The sequence below is a fragment of the Vigna radiata genome, chromosome 8 (assembly GCF_000741045.1).
Source record: "Vigna radiata var. radiata cultivar VC1973A chromosome 8, Vradiata_ver6, whole genome shotgun sequence".
NCBI classification, from domain to species: Eukaryota; Viridiplantae; Streptophyta; class Magnoliopsida; order Fabales; family Fabaceae; genus Vigna; species Vigna radiata.
Window position 1 is genome coordinate 11601706 of NC_028358.1, and position 22301 is coordinate 11624006.

General features: G+C 39.0%; 1 protein-coding gene across 3 annotated transcripts; it reads right to left on the reverse strand.

The window, feature by feature from the left end:
- Positions 1–1564: 1564 nt before the first annotated feature.
- Positions 1565–12809, reverse strand: LOC106772370. 3 transcript variants are annotated; one of them, XM_014658747.2, is made up of 15 exons: positions 12453–12809; positions 12038–12170; positions 11842–11891; positions 11582–11672; positions 9198–10861; positions 7650–7775; positions 6439–6511; positions 6094–6139; positions 5903–5975; positions 5250–5315; positions 4064–4141; positions 3807–3979; positions 3505–3551; positions 2234–2486; positions 1565–2141 (listed from the first exon to the last, which is right to left on the reverse strand). In XM_014658747.2, exons 1-15 carry the CDS (start codon positions 12767–12769, stop codon positions 1780–1782), a joined length of 3552 nt encoding a protein of 1183 aa, XP_014514233.1. In that variant the 5' UTR covers positions 12770–12809; the 3' UTR covers positions 1565–1779. The 3 variants fall into 3 exon arrangements, with proteins under 3 accessions (XP_014514233.1, XP_022640282.1, XP_022640283.1); XM_022784561.1 differs by lacking the exon at positions 12038–12170 and having other exon boundaries at positions 12453–12551; XM_022784562.1 differs by lacking the exons at positions 11842–11891; positions 12038–12170; positions 12453–12809 and having other exon boundaries at positions 11587–11659.
- Positions 12810–22301: the final 9492 nt, after the last annotated feature.

Below are 22301 nucleotides of genomic sequence, written 5' to 3' on the forward strand. Positions count from 1 at the left end.
TTACTGTCTGAGGTACAGCACACTTAGAACTTATTTGATATGATTTATTGGTGTGAGAGAGATGCTCAAATGAGTGGTTTACTCTTGGTTGGGTACAACACTCTTGATTTATTACAGATTAGATTTAAAAAACTACATTCTTGCACTTACCTGAAATCTAGAAAAACACCACCAACGAAATACTACGCAATGGTCCGTCAACGACAACGACACACCAACCTTTCGCGAGATTCACACAACCACCCACACCACTACAGTGATGGTCCGACCCACACGGCGACAGTGACGATGAGAGAAAGACAAAACCCAACACCGAACACGACAGAAACGAGAGAAGGAGAAAACCCAACACCAGATTGGATGGATAGATGATGCGAGACAAACCCAAGAACGAAATAGATGATGCGATACCGAAAGAGCAAGTGAAAGTGAACGAAAGAGATAATGAGTGAACCAAAAAGAAAGAGAAACCGTGAAAATGAAGAACGCCAAATGAAATTTGCCATCTTCAAACACCCTGATGTTCCGATTATGCCCCTACCTCAATATCAGAAAATGATTTATTTTTTCAAAAACCAGGCCAATCAAAAAACACCATGTGGCCGTTGTCAAAATAGTGTTAAAATGGAGTGTCAACGTATCATTTTCCTTTTCACATTTATAAATCCTCCAATTGACATTTTCTCTATTGAAACTAGGAAAATCAATCCTAGCCAATCTTGTCCAACAGAGTAAAAAGAATTAAGAATTAAAACGTGCTCTTCCCAAAACTGTGATGTCCACTGTCACCCTCTTGTTTAATCAGTTCTTGAAATGTGTCTTTTAAAGAATCATACAAGGTTGGTTGTAGAGAAGCAGCTAATTACATGAAGCAAGAATCCATTCGTGTTTAGAGTTTTTCCATGTCTTTAATGACTTGAACAGAACGCGTAGCCTCTGTCATTGCTAATACCAATTGTTGGATAACAGATATACCAAAGAGCAAGAAACAGCAAACTAAGAGACAGACACACAGAAGTAGAAACAGTGGTAGAAACAGATATTGCAACAATTCTTCCACGGAAAGCATCAATCACTTATCACAAATATTGCAACAACTTTGCTTGGAACAAGCTTCATTGTCATTTAATACAAGGACAAAGTAGAATATTTTTCAAATTTTTGGAGTTATAAGAACTTATGTGGAAAAAGCAAACATTTTCACTTCCATACAGAAGCCGAATTAGTTGCTAAAAGAATTGATGGCTCAAGTGTTTAATAAATTTACTTTTGTAATACAGATTTTTAAATTATAAAGTATAACTTATAAAACCCATAAGAAAATATAAAGATATAACTACAAAATCTTCAAAGTCTGATAATGATATCTATAAGTTTTTTATTCTTTTGCATATAGAAATCAATCTAAATTTTAAAACTACAGAGATTATATTGCCATTAACTTCTCAGACTTATACTTAGACCTATTTGAAGATAGAAAACATTTAAAATAAAAAATGATATTAAAAAATAATGATAAATAACCTCAAATTTAAAATTAAAATAATAAAATCAAAACCTTACATTAAATAATAACTCTAAATATTAAATAGTTCAAATTATATCTAGTGCTTTATGGAGCTGCTACAACAGCATAGACCTTTTCCTGCCTTCTTATAAATAGATGTTACACATTGAGTTGTCACTTTTACTATGATTTTTTCTGGGTTAATCTAAATCTTAAGATTATATTCACATCGAGGCAATTTACGACACCCAATTTAGGTGGATTAGATGCTGTCATTTCTTTAAGGCCCATTTCTTATCAATATCAGAGTAAACAATCTCCTGACAACGTACCAGTCCACAAGCTCCTCCAAAGCACAACCATCTTTCACTACCTTTGTTCATGTTCCATCTCACTTTGTGCAATGCTGCCATTTTGGAAGGGAAGGTTTCAGGTATGTTCCCAAAATCTGACTTTTCATTATCAGCGTCGGGAGTGATTGGTGGCACATCATCTTTACAATCCACAGATAGGCTTTCTTCTGGTTTTTTCTTGCTGCCACTGTTCAGTTTTGGCCTTTTGGGCTGCTTCATAGAATATAGAGCTTCCTCAGATCCGGATTCCATCAAATCCACATTCTCACCAGCACCAATGACTGCAAAAATTTATTGTTAATAAGAAATCTCAGCTAAACTATGGCAGCTAATCATATTCATAGCACATCATGGTTAGCATAGCAAGACTGACCTGAAGTCTGAGAATCAAAATTTGATGTTTCTGGCACTGGATTAAGTGCATTTTTGTATGGGTTAGTCTTGGATAACAGGTCTCGAAAAGATTCAGCACACCGACCCTTCTCAGGTAGCTTCTTCCACAGACAAGGAGCATTTGATACAGGAGTGTTGATAACTAGATTTGAATTCTCCTCGGTTACTGACCCACAAAGGAAGCGTCGGGATCGATTTCGTGCATGATCTGTCTCCACTGATTTGGCAGTAAGCTGAGTATTATATCAAAACTAGCTCAGGATTATTTTCATCTGGGGAGGAGGTTCGAGAAAATTCATTTGTACAAAACACTAATCAAAGATTAAAGTTATAGTTTTGAAAAGTTCGTTAACAAATTTGATATGTACTGTCAACATTATACTTTTTCCATATCAGAAGTCCTCCTTCAAATCCTTGTTTCTTAAGGAAAACATCAAGGTCTTAATTTAAGATTAGTCATCAATAATAGTCACAAGACAAGCAGGGCACTTCATTAAAAAGCACCAAGTGCTCTAACACATTTCCAAGTGTTTTGGTATTCAAGACATTTTAAACACTTCCCCCTACTGTTCAATATGCCAATGCCAAACCCTTTATTTTTGTATCACTAAACCCTCTCAAGCCATACCCACAGCCCTTTCTACTAAGTAACAGTTTGACACATAAGTTAGTAGAACTATAGGAGGGTTAGTTGGATGCAGAGTGAAATTATATTTACCCTAAAGTTTATCTAGCTTATTCGGCAGTAGCACTTCTCACCAATATCATACATTTTAGAAAAAATCACCATGGGTTCATGTCATCCTAACTGAATAATAGGTCTTGTACTCCTAATCTTAACAAGATATACGAAAGCCTCTAGCCCAATATATACGACAAAGAAATTGAGTCATTAGTTACATAAATAAGGGCTCAGCATGCAAACCTTGGGAGTGATTAGTCATTTGGGAAATATTAGCTAATAAATTTTACATTAATTATGGGCTGTGTGTGAAAAATCAACTTTATTATATCCTGCAGTTTCTATGTGGAGGTACATATGCTAAAAGCCCTTTTTGCTTGCACTAAAATATTAACAATGCGTAAGCCAAAACTTCCTTGTGTTGAAAGTTAAAGTTCAACTTTAGAATAAAGTGTGGGGTTTGAAAACTCTTGATTATTGGTCATCAAAGCAATCGATTATAAGTATCTATCAAGTAAAAAAAAAGGCACTGCAGGTGATTCCAATCTCCAACAAATTATAAGAATTACCTGAAAACGAAAGGCAGTACCGTCTGCACCACAATAAGCAAGCATGCCTAACATAATAAATGCAAGTCCATCAATTTACAAAGTTGCAGTAATGATAATGAAGTAATTTAGTGCCCGTTATGATATTGAGTAAACAAACGAGGACAAATTTGTCATTACAAGAAAGTCTGTTCGCCAAGGAATACTAACGGTTGCTTTACAGAGTAAGATCAATAGTACACAAGTATTTTAATGCCAAAAGTAAAATATTTCTAGCAATAAGATTACATAATCATCTTGTCAATGCATACCGAAAAACACACCTGTTATACGTGACACTTGAACACTCCAAATGGCAAAAGATGCATATGAAGAACCGTGCAACCCAGGTTGTTTTTTTCCACTGTATACTTCTCCAGTGACAGGCAAGTCATTTGCAGCCTTCGCCAAGCTAATGGTTCTCATTGTTCCATCTTCAAAGGACATAATAATGCAACTAGAAAAAGTACCAACAGAATCATTCTGCGTTCATTACATGACAATTTAGACAGCATTTGATTCAGTTAAAATGATGTATTACCTTGGCTTTGACAGCCAATCCAAACTATATATGATTCTCGGTGCAGGATGGAGGCTCCTCAAAGGACGAAATGGATTACTACAAACAAATTTCCATTATAAACCAAACCATTGAAAACAAGTTTACCAGACACAGGCTAAACGAGGTTCCTCTGTAAACAAGAAATCATACACTTTGACTTGGAAAGATACAAAAATATGACCTTCATCATAGTGTTGAAAAAAGCAACGCTAATTGTTAAAAATTATGATTGTTATTATATTGCTTTTGGGTGTATGTACCTAATCTAAGGGTTGAGTGTTATAGGATATAACTTTTCCCTGGAATGTACTCTTTCTGTTTTTTTCATATACATAAAAAGTGCATCAGCTAAACAAGTAACTTTTTTTCATCACATTCAAATTCAAGTTGGTATCAAGAGCTCTCTGTCTTCGGACAAACAAATATCCGATGTCTTTGGCCACCTTCAGCTATCACTTCATTTGGCTAAGTCAGGATTAAGTGCATGTCGAGGAGTGTGACCAAGCTCCAGTAATTGGGTGAACCAAAGCTTCATGACCGACTGCCACATACCGATCACCATTAGCTTTTCACCAAGCACATATGTCCCTAAAGCCACCTTCCCTGTTTCAGAATCACATCCGATAGCCTCCGTTTGTCTAACCATGTCTTTCGGGCACATTTATGCCCTTATCCTCTTAGTTTGATGCCCTTACATAGATGGTCAAGGCTCACTACTCGTCTGAAAAATTCAACCATCAAGGTAAATTTTCTTTGGTTCCAAGTGTTTCAATAGCTTGTATTTCTCAATTTATAGAAGGTCAAGGTCTATGGATACTTGACTTAAGTACCTCTAGTCATATTTCCGGTAATCATTCTTCATCCTCATTTATCTCTTCCCCAAAAATTCCCCCACCTTGTTAACCAATGGATCCAAAGTTACATCTGAAAGAATTGGTCAAGTCCTTTATCCTTTTTTAAACCTTTATTATGCCTTGTATATTCCACACTTTCCTTATAAGGGAGAATGAAATTGTATATATCCACACTGTCCTTAATTATGCCTTCTATATATCCTTAAGAAGATAGAAACTATTACATATTGACGTTTAAAATTAACTTAGAAAAATAAAGAAAGAAGATAACAAAGTAAACAAAAATATTGAGGGCAAAATAACAGACTCACCGCAGGTCCCAAAACTTCAGACCTTCATGTCCAGCGGTTACTACTATATTAGAACTCTCTGGATCCCTGGAAAATTATAACAAAATCTCACTGTTTTCAACTTGAGGGTAAAAAGATGCGCAACTGATTTATACATAGATTAATTCAGGTATATGATGTTTGCATGTGTAATAAACTAATGCTTTTTTATTGAAGAAAGCTTCATCCGAAAACAAGGGTGCATGTGTACTCAAACAAAAAACATTTGACTTACAAACCATATCCAGACAAAATTGGTGGTATCATTTTACTTTTCAATAGGAAAGAGTTTTATTAAGAAGGAAAGAAACCAGCTAAATCAGAATTAGTATCCTCTGGGAAAAATTAAATAAGAAAACGGAAATAAATCAGTGATGGGTATGCACCAATCATGAAGGTGGACCTAGTCAAGAAAGAGGTATGTAGCACGGATACTAACACAGGTACTGGACATGACACGGATACAGACAATTCAACATATGTAATTTCCAAAATATAGGATTGGGGGACACAGATCTATATATGAATTATTTAAATTGGAAATCCAGATTTATGTATTTAAAATAATAGATAAATAGAAACAGAACCATATTCAATGCAACATGCTATTGTTGAGAAGGTTCAGTGTTACTAACCCTTCAAATGGAGCCCAGGCAACTGTTCTAATAGGAACTGTATCCCCACCAAAACAAAGCACAGGCATTGTATCTGCATATTGCAAATTTTGTCAATAAACAAATAAAGTGTCAATTTATTTTTCAATATAGCTACCTTCCCCAACAACCAAATAGGTAAACATGAGACAAACAAGTAACAAAAATATTACCATCACATTTGGATGAAGAATTTATACAAAATTTCCACAAAGCAACCTAAACAAATATAAAGCAAATTGCATTAGAAGTGAGATGTGATATATACATTGTGAATAAAAAGGAGCTTTTATGACAATAAGCTGATATTTAAAAAAAAAAAAAAAAAACAGTGCTACTTAAAACATCATAATAGTAAATACAGGATTGTTGGAGGAAAAATACTAAGAAAAAAATTGAATGCCTCCCTTTTCCATAATGAAACTTCATAGAAAAACCTATTTCCAAATTATTAGAGTAACGCAAACCTCAATTTAGAGAATGAAAAGTACATAAATTGAGTATCTAAGGAGTTATACCGTTCCATCATGGCAGCCAGCAAGTAAATACTCATGCGGGGATGTAACTGACCACTCCACTGTCAGTGGAATGCTGTGAGATCAGACGATGGACTGAATTAAACCACATTCAGGATACCAAAAACCATAAATTAAACATGATTATGTAAATTCAATAATATTCTGCAGCTGAGTTCCAGCTTTTAGCAGTCTCCACAATGGATAATGAGCAGACTATAAACAGATAGTTCTAATTCAGTAAAAAAACCATTCACTAGAAAAAGATATTAGCATAGCAAGTTCTTTTTAAATGAATATTAAGTTTCTATTTAAAATAAATCTCAATAAAAGCTAACATTTCCTTTCTTCAATAGCACCTCGTAACTTTTGCAATGAACAAAGTGTCATGGAAAACTAATGCTTTTAACCCTAAATTAACGTAACAAATAAAGAGCTTAATTTAAGGCAAACTCTCCCCCAACGATTTAATCAGTGGCCCTTTGTATGAAATTTTACTCTGGTTTCACTATGCAGAAAAAGTTTTCTGAATAGGGATTCAGTACAGCCAAAACAAACACAATAAATCATTAGTGTGGTTCACTTTTCAAAAAGGATAATGTCTAGTAGCATTTCATTATTCATGAGATTACCACTCTAGTTACAAACAAGCTCTAAATAGGACAGAATTAGCACCAAAACAGTGAATCAATTTGTTACTGAGAGTCCTCAGGTGTTAATGCAGTGGCAAAGCAAACTTCCATAAGAGGCTACTTGGGAGGACAGATCCTCCATTAACAATTAGTTCCCTGATTTCAACCTTGAGGACATGGTCATTTTAGAGGGAGGGAGTACTTTTAGGAATAATTTCAGGCAGTAAAATAAACCAGTATCAGCAGGTTTATTATAGGAGGAAAATGGAAAAGGGTCCAACTGTAATTTTGGTGCAGAAAACTGAGTTAACTAAATTAATTTGTTTTTAGTTGTTATATAGGACATAAATAACTCTTCTTTTGTTTTGGGAGGCAGTGTTCTTGATAATTATATTAATTGGATTTTTCCAGTGTGAAAAGAATAGTGCTTCTTTTGGGGGTATACTTTTTATGCCTTTGGTTTGTGTGACTTTGATTCTTAAATCAATAAAGAGGAAATTCAGATAGATATCATTGCTCTGAGTGCAACTTGGTTCTTGGTTAGGATTTTGAGGTTTTATTCAATAGAGCCCTAAAAGATACCTTTGTAAATTACGGCGCCTCAACATTGAGCATTTAAATACAGGCTCCAATTTTATAAATCGTGGATCAGTCCCCTCTCTGTGCATATAAATTTCTCTCAATACATGAGGAAGAGGAACCTCCCACCTGCAATGACAAGTGAAAACAAAAACAAAAGTCGCCCAAGTTAGTGTTGCTCAAAACATCTAACACTTGATAAAAGAAACTTGATTTTTCTGTGAACAAACAATGAAGTAGTCATTATGAAGGAACTAGATTTATTAGCAGCATTTCTACTAAAAATAATTTCAAAGAAACATTGAAGGAAAATTTCATGTATTGTATTCAAAACTTGCAAAGCCACTACTGAAGTTTACGATAAAATTAGAAAAAACAGTGTGGTCACAAACACCAGAAATTATGAACTTAGGTAGTGAGAAACAAAAATTATCAGTATTGAATAAATTATGAAGCAACATAAATCTCTCCTCATTTTCCTTCCCACACAAAAAAAAAAAAATTGTCACATCCTTCTTTCAAACAGAATTTAGCACTACAGCCAATCATGACTGACAACCAAAAATATGTATAAATATAAAAGTAAAGTATAACTAAATGACACAAATGAATGACCATTTTGACTTTTTTTGGACACAATTTTAATTTAGCTTTTACACCATGTAAATAACCAGCTCCATAATATGTAAATACAAATAAGAAATGGAATATAGTTAGTTAGTTAGTTAATCCGCCAACTGTGGCTCATAGTTGTATGCTACCTACTAATAAATAAGGTAAGACTTTGTATTTTCAACTAAATGATAATAACAGGTGATACACACTTTCTTTCATCTCTCTGTTGCTCTCTTGTTTCCCTATATCCTCACTATTTTGTTTCCTTTTCTCTTCCCCACCTAAATTCTACATCATACATTAACTGCACTACAAACTGATAGGCAGACTATATGATAAATGTTTGCCTGACAAAGACTTTGTTCTTGTGCACACTAGTTTGCAATACACTTCATTCAAACTATAGCTAGTTTCAATCCTTATTCTCTGTTTCTATAGTCGCCCTTTGTGTTGTCCAATTATGTCTCCTTCAAGTTCTCATGAAATCATTATTGTGTAGTAGTATACCAAATTTGCAGAATTTGAGAAACTATTTTCCATTTTTATAGATTGAGAACACACAGTCGACTAGCTTCTGTTTGCATTCATGTATTTATAAATAAAACAGAAACTTGAAACAATGACTGATGCTAGTTGTGAAGCATCTTACTACATATAAAGTAAATGAGATACAATAAGTAAACAGCCAGCACAATACATAAAACAAAAAAAAGAACAAATTAAACAACTAGACTAACGGAGAAATGGTATTATCTCAAACAGTATTATACTCTAACAATTAGAATTGTATTTGTTTAAAATATACAAATTTCAAATACTTGACATCTAATGAAGGAGTAGTAGTGACAACATTTAAACACACTGGACAAAAACAAGAAATCATAAACCTTCAAGAACAACAATTGCAAATAGAGAATAAGGTTCAAGATATCTTACACTTCCAAGGATCCATTGCCCAACACGACAGCAAGATAGCCCATTCGGTGTTTGCAAGAATCAGAAATGCTAGTAGGTCGCCATTTCACATCCCATGCCACTTTTCCATTATGAGCTAGGCATGAAACTACTCTAGGCAATGTTACATCTTGTGGAATAGAACAAGTAGTTGGTGTAGCTTCCAACTCAGAGGTAGAACATAGTTGATAATTTGCCTCATTATCATAGTGTAGTGGCTGACTTATATCTTGGTCACATCTTCCTTCTCTGTGATTAATTGTCAATCCACTATTTTTAACAATAGTTTCTGGAAAAGTATTGCAGGCAGAAACAGCCTCCTTTGTATGTCTTTGTTTTGTAACAGAACATTGTTTCAAAGCATGTTTGTTGCAATTGTCATGAGCCACATCTAGAGAAAGAAACTCAGCTGAATGTTCTAGCACTTGAACATCAAGAGTCATAGGTTCATTCTCAACATTTGGATCATTTGGCATTATTCCTATTGAATTTGATGCATGTCCTTTTGGCCTCTGTGCTGATTTTTCACTGCAATTGTCAAGAGACATATCCGGAGAAAGATCTTCAGCTGAATCTTCTGCGTTTTGAATATGAAGAGGAGTAGATTTATTGCCACACTTTGGATCATCTGTTGTTAATCCTTTTGAATTTGAATTTGGTCTTCTTCTAAGCCTCTTTATTAGTATTGACTTTTCATCACACTCTTCATTTTCTTTAGCTCCATTTTTTCTTTTGTATGTAATAAATTTTTTATTGCTTTCAAGATTCCCATCTAAATCACGAAACCCTGTAGAATTTTGTGCAACTTCAACATCACAAGCTGACTTGTTCTGGGACTCACAGTTCATACCATCTACTGCAATTACTATGGAATTTTTTCTAGGTCTTCCTCTAGGCCTCTTTATTTTTGTCAATGTGTCATTTGTGCCTCCATCATTTCTAGGAAGTATTTCTTCATTTTTTTCATGATTCTCAACTGGAGTAGGAAACTCAGTAGAATTTTCTGGAGATTGAATAGCAAGAGCTGACATATCCTGGAGCTCACAGTTCATATCATCCACTGCAATTACTACGGAATTTTTTCTAGGTCTTCCTCTAGGCCTCTTTATTTTTGTCAACTTGTCATTTGTGCCTCCATCATTTTTAGGAAGTATTTCTTCATTTTTTTCATGATTCTCAACTGGAGTAGGAAATTCAGTAGAATTTTCTGGAGATTGAATAGCAAGAGCTAACATATCCTGGAGCTCACAATTTGCATCATCCACTGCTGTCACTGTAGGATTCTTTCTAGGTCTGCCTCTAGGCCTCTTCACTATTGTTGATTTATTATTTGCAGCTCCATCTTTTTTATCACAATTCATATCATCCACTCCTACAACCATTGGATATTTTCCAGGTCTTCCTTCAGGCATCTTTATTTGGGTTGATTTGTCAGTTGCGTCTCCATCTGTTTTATCACAACTCATCTCATCCACCACTGTTGGATTTTTCCTAGGTCTTCCTTTAGGCCTCTTTTTATTTGTTGACTTGTCATTGTGTTCAGAGATATTTAGAAGACACCATATTTGTATCACACCTCTCCCAGTAAGTGGGGCACCCATTTTGTGATAAGAAGAGCCCGGTGGATGAGCGGCAACAGCAATAAACTAAGAAAATCATCATGTAGAAGTTCATTTCATGTGCAAGGTTGGCAGAAGAAAATGTTTATTATAGTTTATATTTTCATGTCCATAGTAAATATTAAAGCTTAGTTTATCAGTTCAATACATACAAAAAGTCCAAGTGCAGATGAACAAATGACCAAACAGACACAACATTACTCAAAATATTATAATGTGCATTTTCCTTTTCATTTAATGCATCTCAATTTATTGCAGGTAAATGGATTTCCGAAAAACCAAAAGAGCTCATGTTTAGAAGAATAGTTCAATTAGATAGAATTGAAAATTCGTTATGAACAACCAGGGATGTCAAGAAGAAGATTTGAGAATATACAAGAGAACTTTTCCTTTTAAGATTTGGTAATTTCTCTCCAACCTCCACCGACAACAACCATATCATGCTGCACCCAAAACATAGTTATCTAATTAAAAGAGTCATAAAGCCAAACAAGCTTAAAAGATTAACTATCTTATGATTGTGACAAAAATTAAACAAAATAAAAATCTCCAAACATCATTATCCACTACCAATAAATAGCACTATAACCTTGGTAACAACACTACATTAAATTGGCAAAGTTATACTTATCATCCGAGTCACTCCGACAAATTAATCAATTGGATTGCATTCAAGCGTTATAGACTTCTCACAGCAGAAGCCAAAAAACTATGATTTGTGTTAAAGGAAGACAGCTAACCAAGTACCTCACATTTTATTGAAGAATCAGGTTTTTCATGCATTTGAGGACACCAATCCAATGCCCATACAGAGCCTCCAACATTCATCACAAAATCTCTGCTCCAGCAAAACTTGAGGTGTTAGCCAAATTAAATAATATAGGGCTAAAACGCTTAAATTTATCAGCAAGTTCAAACAATTGTTATTGATTAATAGAAAAATGCACTATAATGCCATAGTCAAGACAATGAATAAAACAACAAAAATAGCTATGTCTTATACATACCTGCATTCTTGAGATATGACCTCCCCAGGTTGCTCCTTTTTCATATCTTGCTACAAAAAATAAACAAACAAAGATATACAATGATAATGAGTTGGAAGTCTAGTTAGTAGTGTGAATAAAAAGGTAAATGTCATAAGATATGCATAGCCAAAATTGGCCAGGAAACAAACAAGGTATACAATATAAGTAAATGTACCTCAGGAACAGAGGCAGAAGAAAACGGGGGCAAATTTATGGCACTGACATCTTTTCCCTCAAAACAATCAGAACTCTCGAGTCCATACACAAATTTAATGTTTTTTGATGGATATTTAAAATCTCTCCATTCTCTGCACATTTAACATCAACAAAAAAATAAATAAATAAATTAAGGGCTTATTTTGGAAACTTCTAAAAGCTAGGACATCGGGCAGTTTTCAAATACAAGGCTTTTGGTAACTACTAATATTATTATTTACAATATTAATTCACATGGTAAGAAACAGAATAACACTGTGGACTCCTCTTATATAGACATAATCACTATGAGGATGACTTCATATTGTACCTAATTTATAAACATAAGATTGAATGCAACAGAATTTCTCCCAACAAACTTGTTTTGTTTGTACCTTAAGAAAGTGACTGAGGAAGACATTCTTTGAATCTCCATCTGGTCAGTAGCAGCAACGTCGTCTTCTTGCCCACAGAGTCTGATAATGGTGTCCATGCCTCGGAAGAAATTTTCAACCGAAAAATCGAACAGAGCAATCCTGACACCATTGACAGCAGTAACATCAGCACCATTGTTTTCAGTTGCAGAATTTGCTGCTGATGTTTTCACAGAACCTCTCTCTATGGCTTGCTTCGCCGCCATCTTCTTGTTCTTTTCCTTCTCATTGCAATCCATTGGCTGGGCAACGTCAGCATTCGTCTCTCTGTCTTCCATTCCTCTGTGAAGAATAATTGAAAATTTTTTTATGAAACCTGGGATCGAACCCTAAACCACAAGACCCAATTTATTTATATATAAAATGCATTTCCTATATAAAATTATTTGATGGTAATTTAATTACTCTTTTATCTTTTATCTATAACATAAAAGATATACACTCTTTTACAATTTTTTTTTAATATTACTTTTCAAATAAATTATTTTATCTTTTCCTAATTAAAAAGGATTTCATTCCAAATAAAAACATAAATTAATAATGCTAAATACTTTAACATCAGATAACCACATAATATCTTCACATTACTTTTCAAAACCAATTTTACAAGATTAATTTTTTTTAAAAATATATAAATATTATATTATTTAGTTCAATTTAAATTTATTTTATAATTTATATCTTTTATATATATATATATATATATATATATATATATATATATATATATATATATATATTTTATAAAACTACTCTAATATCAAGCCCGGTGATGTGCGGCCAGGACAGGGCCCGGTGTTGCATTAAGTTCAATAAGAAAATATAGTACTAAATTAAATAAGAGACTAAAATATGAGAATAAAAGACTAATTAAACTTAAATAATATGACTAATATATACATTTATTATGGTTATACAAACCTATTAAATTATATATGTATTTTTTACTTTATATATTATTAAGTTGTAATAATAAAATCATGTAATCATACCATTAGAAAATTTAAATTATATGTAACTTTATAAATTATTAATTATGATTCAGGGAATTAACTAAGTCTGTATAATCTGTGTATAGGAGGGAATAGGACGGACGGCTGTATTAGAGTAGGGTTGGCCGGTCCGAAACATTTTCCGCCAAAACCGGCCAACAGAACCCTAACGAAGTCCGGTGATCATAATCAGGCGCAACCTCTTCACAAGAAAAACCTTGAAGAATCCACATGGAGTTTTATCGCCACAAGATAACCCCACATTCTCCATGCTAAGAGACGAAACGTCTGGTATGACTAATGCGTCGAGCTTCCGCGTCACTATCAAAGTCGTACGTGGAGTCGTCCAAAGCATTTGAGACGGACGGTCACACGGAAACCAATCTGATTTCAAAATGAATTCCCTCACCAAAGCCCCAGCGTGACGGGCGGCAATGACGCCCGGCGAAGGAGGGAAACCAGAATATAATAAACTCAGGATTAAGGTAAAACCAGATTAACTATAACAGACCCACTATTGGGCCGTGATTAAGGTTTTGTTAATCATTGGCCCATGAGAAAAATTATAAATATGAGTCCAGGGTAAAAGGTAGGTGGTTCCATTGAATGCAAATTTATTTCACTCTCTCTTTATCTCTACCCATTTTATCTGATCACTGATATTGACTTGAGCGTCGGAGTGTCATCGACAGGTACCCGACCGGATTCAGTTGAAGTTGACGTTCGTTAGAAGGAATCTTAAATAGCGGAGGTGGAGACCGAACGGCCTGAAGCGGGAAATTGTGTAGGAATACTAGGAGATAATCCTAACCGAAACATTTTGGCGCCCACCATGGGGTCGGAGGATTGTAACCAATGGTGACCACAAGAAACGCTAGTACTGAGGAGCAGACTGAGATGTGGCGAATGATGGAGCAACGAATGGAAGAGATGCAGCGCAAGCACGAAGAGGAGATGGCGGCGGTGAGGGCCGAGTGTCTGGCCCAGATAGCCCGGTCAAAGAGCGGAGGAGCTGGAGGTGAGGAGGGTAACGAGGAAGACAAACAAGATCGTACGGTTGTGTTGGAGGAGGACAAGGCGGAGCACAGTAATGCTCGGACGGACGAAAAGGGAAAAGAAGACAAAGAAGACAAAGGAGACAAGGGGGATAGTCACATGCTTGTGAAGGTGGAGGGGCCTACGGTCCCGGTGCCTTTCGTCAGGAAGATCATGGATGTGCACATTTCAGAACAGTTCGTTGCCCCCAGTTTAAAATGTACGATGGGTCCACCGACCCTTCCGCCCATGTTAGATCTTTTGTTAACGCGATGACGTTCCGGACAGGTTGCGATGCCATTTGGTGTCGGGCTTTCTCGTTGTCTTTGGAAGGGGAGGCACTAGATTGGTTCAACGCGTTCCCCGACAATTCTATCGCAAATTTCAAAAATTTAGGCGAGATGTTCAAAAAACAATTTGCTGCCTGTAGCATGGAGGAGGTAACGGTGGTGGACCTGATGAACTTGAAGCAGGGTAAAGAGGAGTCTTTGAAATCTTTCATGGACCGATATCAGAAAACTGTCCGAAAGGTTAAAGGCCTCAGTTTGGAATTGGCCCTTCAGTACGTATGTCCGCCTTAAGACTGGGTCCGTTCAAAGATAGTGTGTGCCGGAATCCCCCTCAAACGATGGAGGAGTTGCGGCAACGGGCGGCCGACAAAGCTCGGGTGGAAAACATGAAACAGAATTACCGGCGAGAACAGTAGGAGGCTAAGGCAGAGAAAAATGACAACAGAAAGGCAGAAGGATCAGGAAGTAGGCCGATCGGTCCGAGACTAAGGGAAGGGCCAAGGGGGCCAAGGTTTCCCCAGTATACCCCCCTCAACGCTCCTTGGACCCGAATACTCCAAGAAGCATTGAGCACCCAAATCCTACCCACACCAGCAAAAAAAACCAACCCCTCCGGAAGCGGATTTAAGTAAGCGTTGTTTGTACCACCAGAATTCCGGGCATGATACGGAAGACTGTGTGACTTTGAAGGATAAAATTGAAGAACTAATCCGTAAGGGGCGACTACAACAATACGTTAAGAGGGAGGACGTCTGGCGTCAGGAAGAATTGCCGAGGAGAGAACATCCCTATACGAGGCTCACAAGTCCTCCTAGGGATCGAAGAAAGGAGGGCAGGAGCCACAGAGATTACGATCGTCCGTCAAGAGATGAGGGAAGACAAACGGATCAAAGAGATAAGAGTCGCAGCCGAGGGGATGAGCAAAAAGGACCTTTGAGGGGAATGATTAACACCATCTCTAGAGGCTTCGCCGGAGGAGGACCTACCTCCTCCGCGAGAAAGAGAAGCATTCGGGCGTTGAGATCCATACACGCTGTGGACGTTCCGCAAAGAACTATGTCGCCCATCACTTTTTCAGATGAAGACTTCCATGCCCCGGACCCCGACTAAGACGATCCGATGGTCATCAATATTGAAATAGCCCGGTACGGGGTTAGTAGAGTATTAGTGGACCAAGGAAGTTCGGTCAACATACTGTATTGGAAGACCTTTTTACAAATGGACATCTCGGAAGACCTCATCGTCCCCTATAATGAGCAGATAGTGGGGTTTGCCGGAGAGCGAGTGGAAACACGAGGATATATTGATTTACACACCCGTTTGGGGACAGGACGGGAAAGTGAGGAGATGAAAGTGAGATTCCTGCTCGTAGAGGCACACACCTCTTATAATGTCCTGTTAGGACGCCCGTGCCTAAACGCGTTCGGAGCCATCGTCTCCACCCCCCACTTGACCATGAAGTATCCAACTAGGCGGGGGACCATTTGTACCGTACGGGCTAACCAAAAGACGGCAAGGGAGTGTTATGCGGCCGGATTGCGCATATACCCAAAGGAAGAAAGGAGGAAAATGAGCCGGTCAGAGGTCGCCCTGGCCGACCTTGACCCGAGAACCAATACTGAAGATCGGTTAGAACCGGTGGGAGAAACCCAACCCATTATGATAGGCCGCAGTGTTGACCAAACCACATCCATAGCAAGAGGGTTACCGGCTGAAATTGAAAAAGAGTTGCGGAGCATGCTATGGAAGAACCGGGACTTATTCGCTTGGACGGCAGCAGACATGTCGGGCATTCACCCATCCGTTATGACCCACAAGCTATCATTATACAAAGATGCCCGACCGGTATCGCAGAAAAAGAGAAAGATGGGAGACGAGAAGAGAAGGGTCGTCGAAGACGAAGTACGAAAGTTGAAGGAGGCCGGTTTCATCAAAGAAGTTACCTACACCACTTGGTTGGCTAATGTGGTGATGGTGAAGAAAGCAAATGGAAAATGGCGAATGTGTACTAATTACACGGATTTAAACAAGGCATGTCCCAAAGATTCCTACCCCCTACCGAGTATTGATGCATTGGTGGATGGGGCCTCCGGGCACAGAATGTTGAGTTTTTTAGATGCCTACTCGGGGTACAACCAGATTCCCATGTACATCCCGGATAGGGAAAAAACCGCTTTTATGACCGACAAGGCCAATTACTGTTACGAAGTAATGCCGTTCGGACTAAAGAATGTTGGGGCTACCTATCAGAGATTAATGGATAGGGTATTTGCTGAACAAATTGGTCGTTGTATGGATGTTTATATTGATGATATGGTGGTTCGGTCACCGGATGAGGAAAGCCACCTGCGCGACCTGGAAGAGGTCTTCGGGCAGGTCCGGAGATACGGAATGAAGCTAAATCCGGTGAAATGTACCTTTGGGGTCTCCGGGGGAAAGTTTCTCGGAGTTATGCTAACCTCTAGGGGCATCGAAGCCAATCCAGATAAATGTGAAGCCATATTAAAAAAGCCAAACCCATCAACGCTGAAAGACATTCAGAGGTTGGTCGGGCGTTTGACGGCTTTGTCCAGATTCATCCCTAAGCTAGCTGAACGGGCAAGGCCAATCATGAAGAAGATGAAGAAGGACGCCACTAGCAAATGGGACCCCGAGTGCGAACAGGCCTTCGCCAAAGTGAAGGAAATCTTAATGAATCCCCTAGTGATGAACCGGCCGGACAAGGGAGCAGAACTGCACGTGTACCTGGGTCTGTCAGATACCGCCATCAGTGTCGTCTTGGTACAAGAACATCCTTGCCTGAATCTTGTATACTTCGTCAGCCGAACGTTGCAGGACACCGAGACCAGGTATCGCCAAGTTGAGAAGGTCGCGATGGCATTACTCCACGCCGCACGGCGTTTGAGGCCATATTTCCAGAGTCATCAGGTCGTGGTCCGAACCAACCATCCGGTTTCCAAGGTGCTGAGGAAACCCGACCTGGCGGGTAGGATGGTGGGGTGGGCCGTCGAACTATCTGAGTTCGGATTGCGTTACGAGCCAAGAGGGTCCATAAAGGGTCAACACCTCGTAGATTTCGCGGCGGAATTGCCAATAACGGACGACGATTACTGGAACTTATACGTGGATGGGGCTTCCGGAAGACGTCTTGGAAGGACCAAACGGTTTCCTCCTGGAGCATTCCCTGCTATTCAAATTTAAGACCTCCAACAACCAGGCAGAGTATGAAGCCCTGGTGGCGGGACTGGAGTTGGCTAAAGACATGGGAGCCCGGAAAGTAGTTTGCCGGACGAATTCACAATTGGTGGTCGGACAGATGAACGGCGAGTTCCAGGTGAAAGAAGATCACCTATCTCGATATTTTCATAAAGCATCCGCCTTAGTTGCAGGGTTTGAGAAAGTCGACACACAGCACATTCCCCGGGAGCAAAATTCCCGAGTCGATCTATTGTCCAAGCTTAGCTCCGGGAAGGATAAAGGACAATTGACGACGGTCATCCGGCAAGTCCTTCTCCAACCGTCTGTCGAATGTCACGCCATAACCACTGACGCTGTCGATTGGCGAGGAGAGATAAGGGAATTAATGAAGAAACAAGACGACGGCCATGACCTACGGCCAGCTGAAACCAAGAGGATATCCCGTTTTTTATTCATTGGAGACGATATGTATAGGAGGGGGTTTTCCACCCCTCTGCTCAAATGCTTATCCAAAGAAGAAGCACAATATGTGATGGACGAGCTGCACAACGGGGTTTGCGGATTTCATTTCGGACAAAGGACGTTGAAGGCCCGGATACTCCGGGCAGGCTACTATTGGCCCACGATGGAGGAGGACTCTCGTACTTTCACTAGGAAATGTCTCCAGTGCCAGGCGCACGCCAATGATGCCCGAATGCCACCCCATCCTTTACACTATTGTCGCTCCCTAGCCTTTCTCCCAGTGGGGCATGGACATCGTGGGCCCTTTCCCCGTAGGCCCGACACAGAAAAAATTTCTATTGGTAGCGGTCTATTATTTCACTAAGTGGGTAGAGGCTGAACCCCTAGCGTCCATCACCGCCACCCAGGTCTAGAAATTTTGCTGGAAGATAATTTGCGGGTTTGGTCTCCCGAAAACGATCGTCACGGACAATGGTAGACAGTTCGTGGATAAAAAGCTGAGAGAATTCTACTCAAACCTGGGGATTAGGCACGTAACTAGTTCCGTTGAACATTCCTAGACGAACGGGCAGGTTGAGGCTGTTAACAAAACTATAGTGGCCGAATTGAAGAGAAGGTTGGGCGAAAAGAAAGCAGCGTGGGTAGAGGAGTTGTGATGAGTCGATATTTTATTGATTTCACTTAGTTTATTGTGCTAGAATTAATCAGGGAATTGTGCTTAACTGTCCGGTATTTTCCCGTTTTTCCTAATTATGCTTAATTTGACCGCAAATTCTAATTTTAATTAATTTGAATTTTCTGAGCTAATTATTTGCATTATTATTTTCAGGGAAAATTTTGGAAACACAATTTAGGACATTTGGAGGACTCCAAATAAATTTAAGACTCTCCTTTTAGACATTTTAAATTTTAGTTGTATTGTAATTTTAATTGTTTAAACTTTTTGGACAAACTTTTGCACATTGGGCCATTGTTAAAAATTATGAGGGGCCCAAAATTGTAGAATACTTGTCCTAGGGTTTCCTTTTATTTTTTTTAGAGTGGACCCCACCCCAATTTTAGGACAGATGGTCCTTGGGATTGTGACCAGTCGTCACATATATTAGGAAAAGAAAAAAAAAACTCTCGGAGATTTTGGAGAAAATGCCAGCGGCAGCAGCGTCAGAGGAAGGAATTTTCAATTCAATTGAGAAGCACATATTTTGAAGGGAGCCGCCACCCAGCTGTTGCACACTGAATACATTGGGGGCGGAGCTGCCACATCCAAGACTCATTTTGCAGAAGCACCACGGTGATCTTTATTTTAGTAATGTGAAGCATTGGATTTTTTTGGAGATTTTGAGAAAGGTGCCCACAACACGTATTTTGCTTGGAGAAAACATGATAATTAACATTTCAATTAGTGGATTCATTGTACTTCTTTTTAAATATTAGATTATTTTAATGGTTTGATTCAAGACTTGATTAAATCGAATGCTGTTAGCCGTTAAGTTATTTTTCTCTCATGCATCTTTCTTTCTTTCTTTCTTTTATTTATTTTTTGTTTTTTATTAAGTGTTGTTTAGTTTATGGAAGTGTGTTGGAAAGCTGCATGGTGTATTTCTTTTTCATTTAATAGCATTGGATGCATTTTCTCTTTATTTATTGTATTTAAGTTGTTCACAGAACTGGCATTGTGCTTCTATGCTTTGCCTTTAATTAATGGAAAATGTATTTCTGATTTAGCAATTTTCAATTCAAGAGACTCATGCAAATTTTCTTTGATTTAACTGTCATGTTAGCTTAGGTTAGTCGGGTTGGTCATTAGCGATATTATATTGTTTCTTTGGAAGCATAGTGATTGAGTTAATGACCAACCATTTTCAGATTCCGTTTTTACATTTCTTTTTAAATTTTTGTTCACATTCGTGTCTTAATTTAATTCATCTGCAGTCACAAACCTTTCAATACCCCCCCTTCGTGTTAGACTCGATTCTTGAACCGTAGATGGTCCTTGAGAGGCTACCTAGGAGTCACTTCCTAGCTATACTGCATTTCTTATATGCTCATTAAATTTTGCATGGGGTGCAACCCCCATCAAATTGCCTGAGGTTTTGTGGGGATACAGGTGCACGCCGCACGGGACAACCGGGGAAACGCCCTTTAACCTTACGTACGGAGTCGATGCCATGCTCCCGGTCGAATTGGGAGAGCCCTCATTAAGAAGACAGATAGAGGATATAGCATTAAATGATCAAGAGCTCCGAGCCGAGCTCGATACGGTGGAGGAACGTCGGGACCGGGCCGCACTCAGGGCTGAAGCATGCAAAAGAATGGTCGAAAGAAGATACAACTCAATGGTCCGTCCGAGAGACTTCCAGGAAGGTGACCTCGTATGGCGCAAGACGGGGGAAGCAAGGCGAGCCTCCTCTCACGGAAAGCTGGCGGCTAAATGGGAAGGTCCTTTCAAAGTAGTCGCAACACTAAAGAATGGAGCTTACCGCCTAGCACGGCCGGACAATCAAATGCTCCCCAACACATGGAACGCGACCCATCTAAAGTTTTACTTCAGTTAAAGTTGTAGTTGTAAACGATTGATGCACTTAATAGTAATTTTAACAGGGTCGTTCCAGTCACATTGTGAGGTCTAAAGACGGGATCCGTCCCAATAAAGGAAGTAAAACGGTATTAATATACCTTAATCAGGCGAACGGGATCCGTCCCAAAATACGGGATCTGTCCCAAAAAGGGATCCGTCCCACTCGATCGGAAACAAAATGATGAATGGCACTTACCTGCCTTCTCATGATTATCAAAAAGGGATCTGTCCCACTAAACAGGGGCGAGGTGACGAATGGCACCTTTGCCTCCCCGAACACCCAACAAGGGGTCCCGTCCTCGCGATCCCCAAAGCGTTGCAAATAAATAATGGCTTACAAGTAAATATAATTTGAATCGAACGTCTATTATATTGATTATACTTATCCAAATCAAAAAACAAAGTATGACTTACAAAAAATCAATCAATGAGCGGGTCAAGTCCCAAACACTAGCTATTCCTAAGTGTTTCAGGGCCGACCCCGCCCTAAAAAGCCACCTAACGCTCAAAAAAGTAAAATAACAGATTTAAACCCATTCATGCACCGCCCGTCTCTTCTGGGCGTCCTTCATCTACTTCCTCTCCAGCACCGTCATCCCCTTCGGCCGTTAGGTTCACTCGCACCGGACCCATCACCCCATCATATACATCTTGGTAGAGATCGAATCCAGAGGCGATCGGGTCTACCTTCAGCAAATGGGCCACTTGACGTAGAGCTTTGTTAAACCCCTCTTCGTGCTCCAAGATGACCGTCGCATCCAGCTGAGCGAACTCTTCCTTGGCTTGAGCCAACTCTGCGCCCAATTTCTTCTTTCTTCACCGACAGCAAGTAACTCTTGGGATAACCGGTCGCTCTGTTCTGCAAGCTCGTCCCCCCTCTTGCCCAGGCGGCGAACCTCGAGCTTCAGCTTCTTAACCTCCTCGCCCAAACTTGTCTCACGAGAATGGGCGGGCGTAAGGGCTTTCTTTGAATTGGCCAATTGTAGTTTAGCCTCCTCCAAGTCCACTTGCAACTTGGCATTTTTGTCGCCACATCCTTCATGATCCTTCGCAAGCGAGTCCACCCAACGACGAAGCGCGGCTGACGACTCTTGTTCTTCGGCCAGCTCGCAAAGCAAATCACGCCCTTCCCGAACTTTTCCTCTTTCACAGGCGTTCAGTGTAACGCCCCGACAACTTACAGGGACTGCTGACTGCCCCCACAGATCAACACGAGGCTTTCCAGTGTGCTTTGTCCTCACTCACACACTTTCCG

Coding starts and splice junctions, on each gene's coding strand:
- LOC106772370 (XM_014658747.2), bottom strand. CDS start 12,769: ATGGAAGACAGAGAGACGAATGCTGACGTTGCCCAGCCAATGGATTGC. Junction 6,512..7,649: donor AGGCGCCGTAATTTACAAAG/GTATCTTTTAGG, acceptor CTGATCTCACAG/CATTCCACTGACAGTGGAGT. Junction 5,316..5,902: donor GCCTGGGCTCCATTTGAAGG/GTTAGTAACACT, acceptor ATAATTTTCCAG/GGATCCAGAGAGTTCTAATA.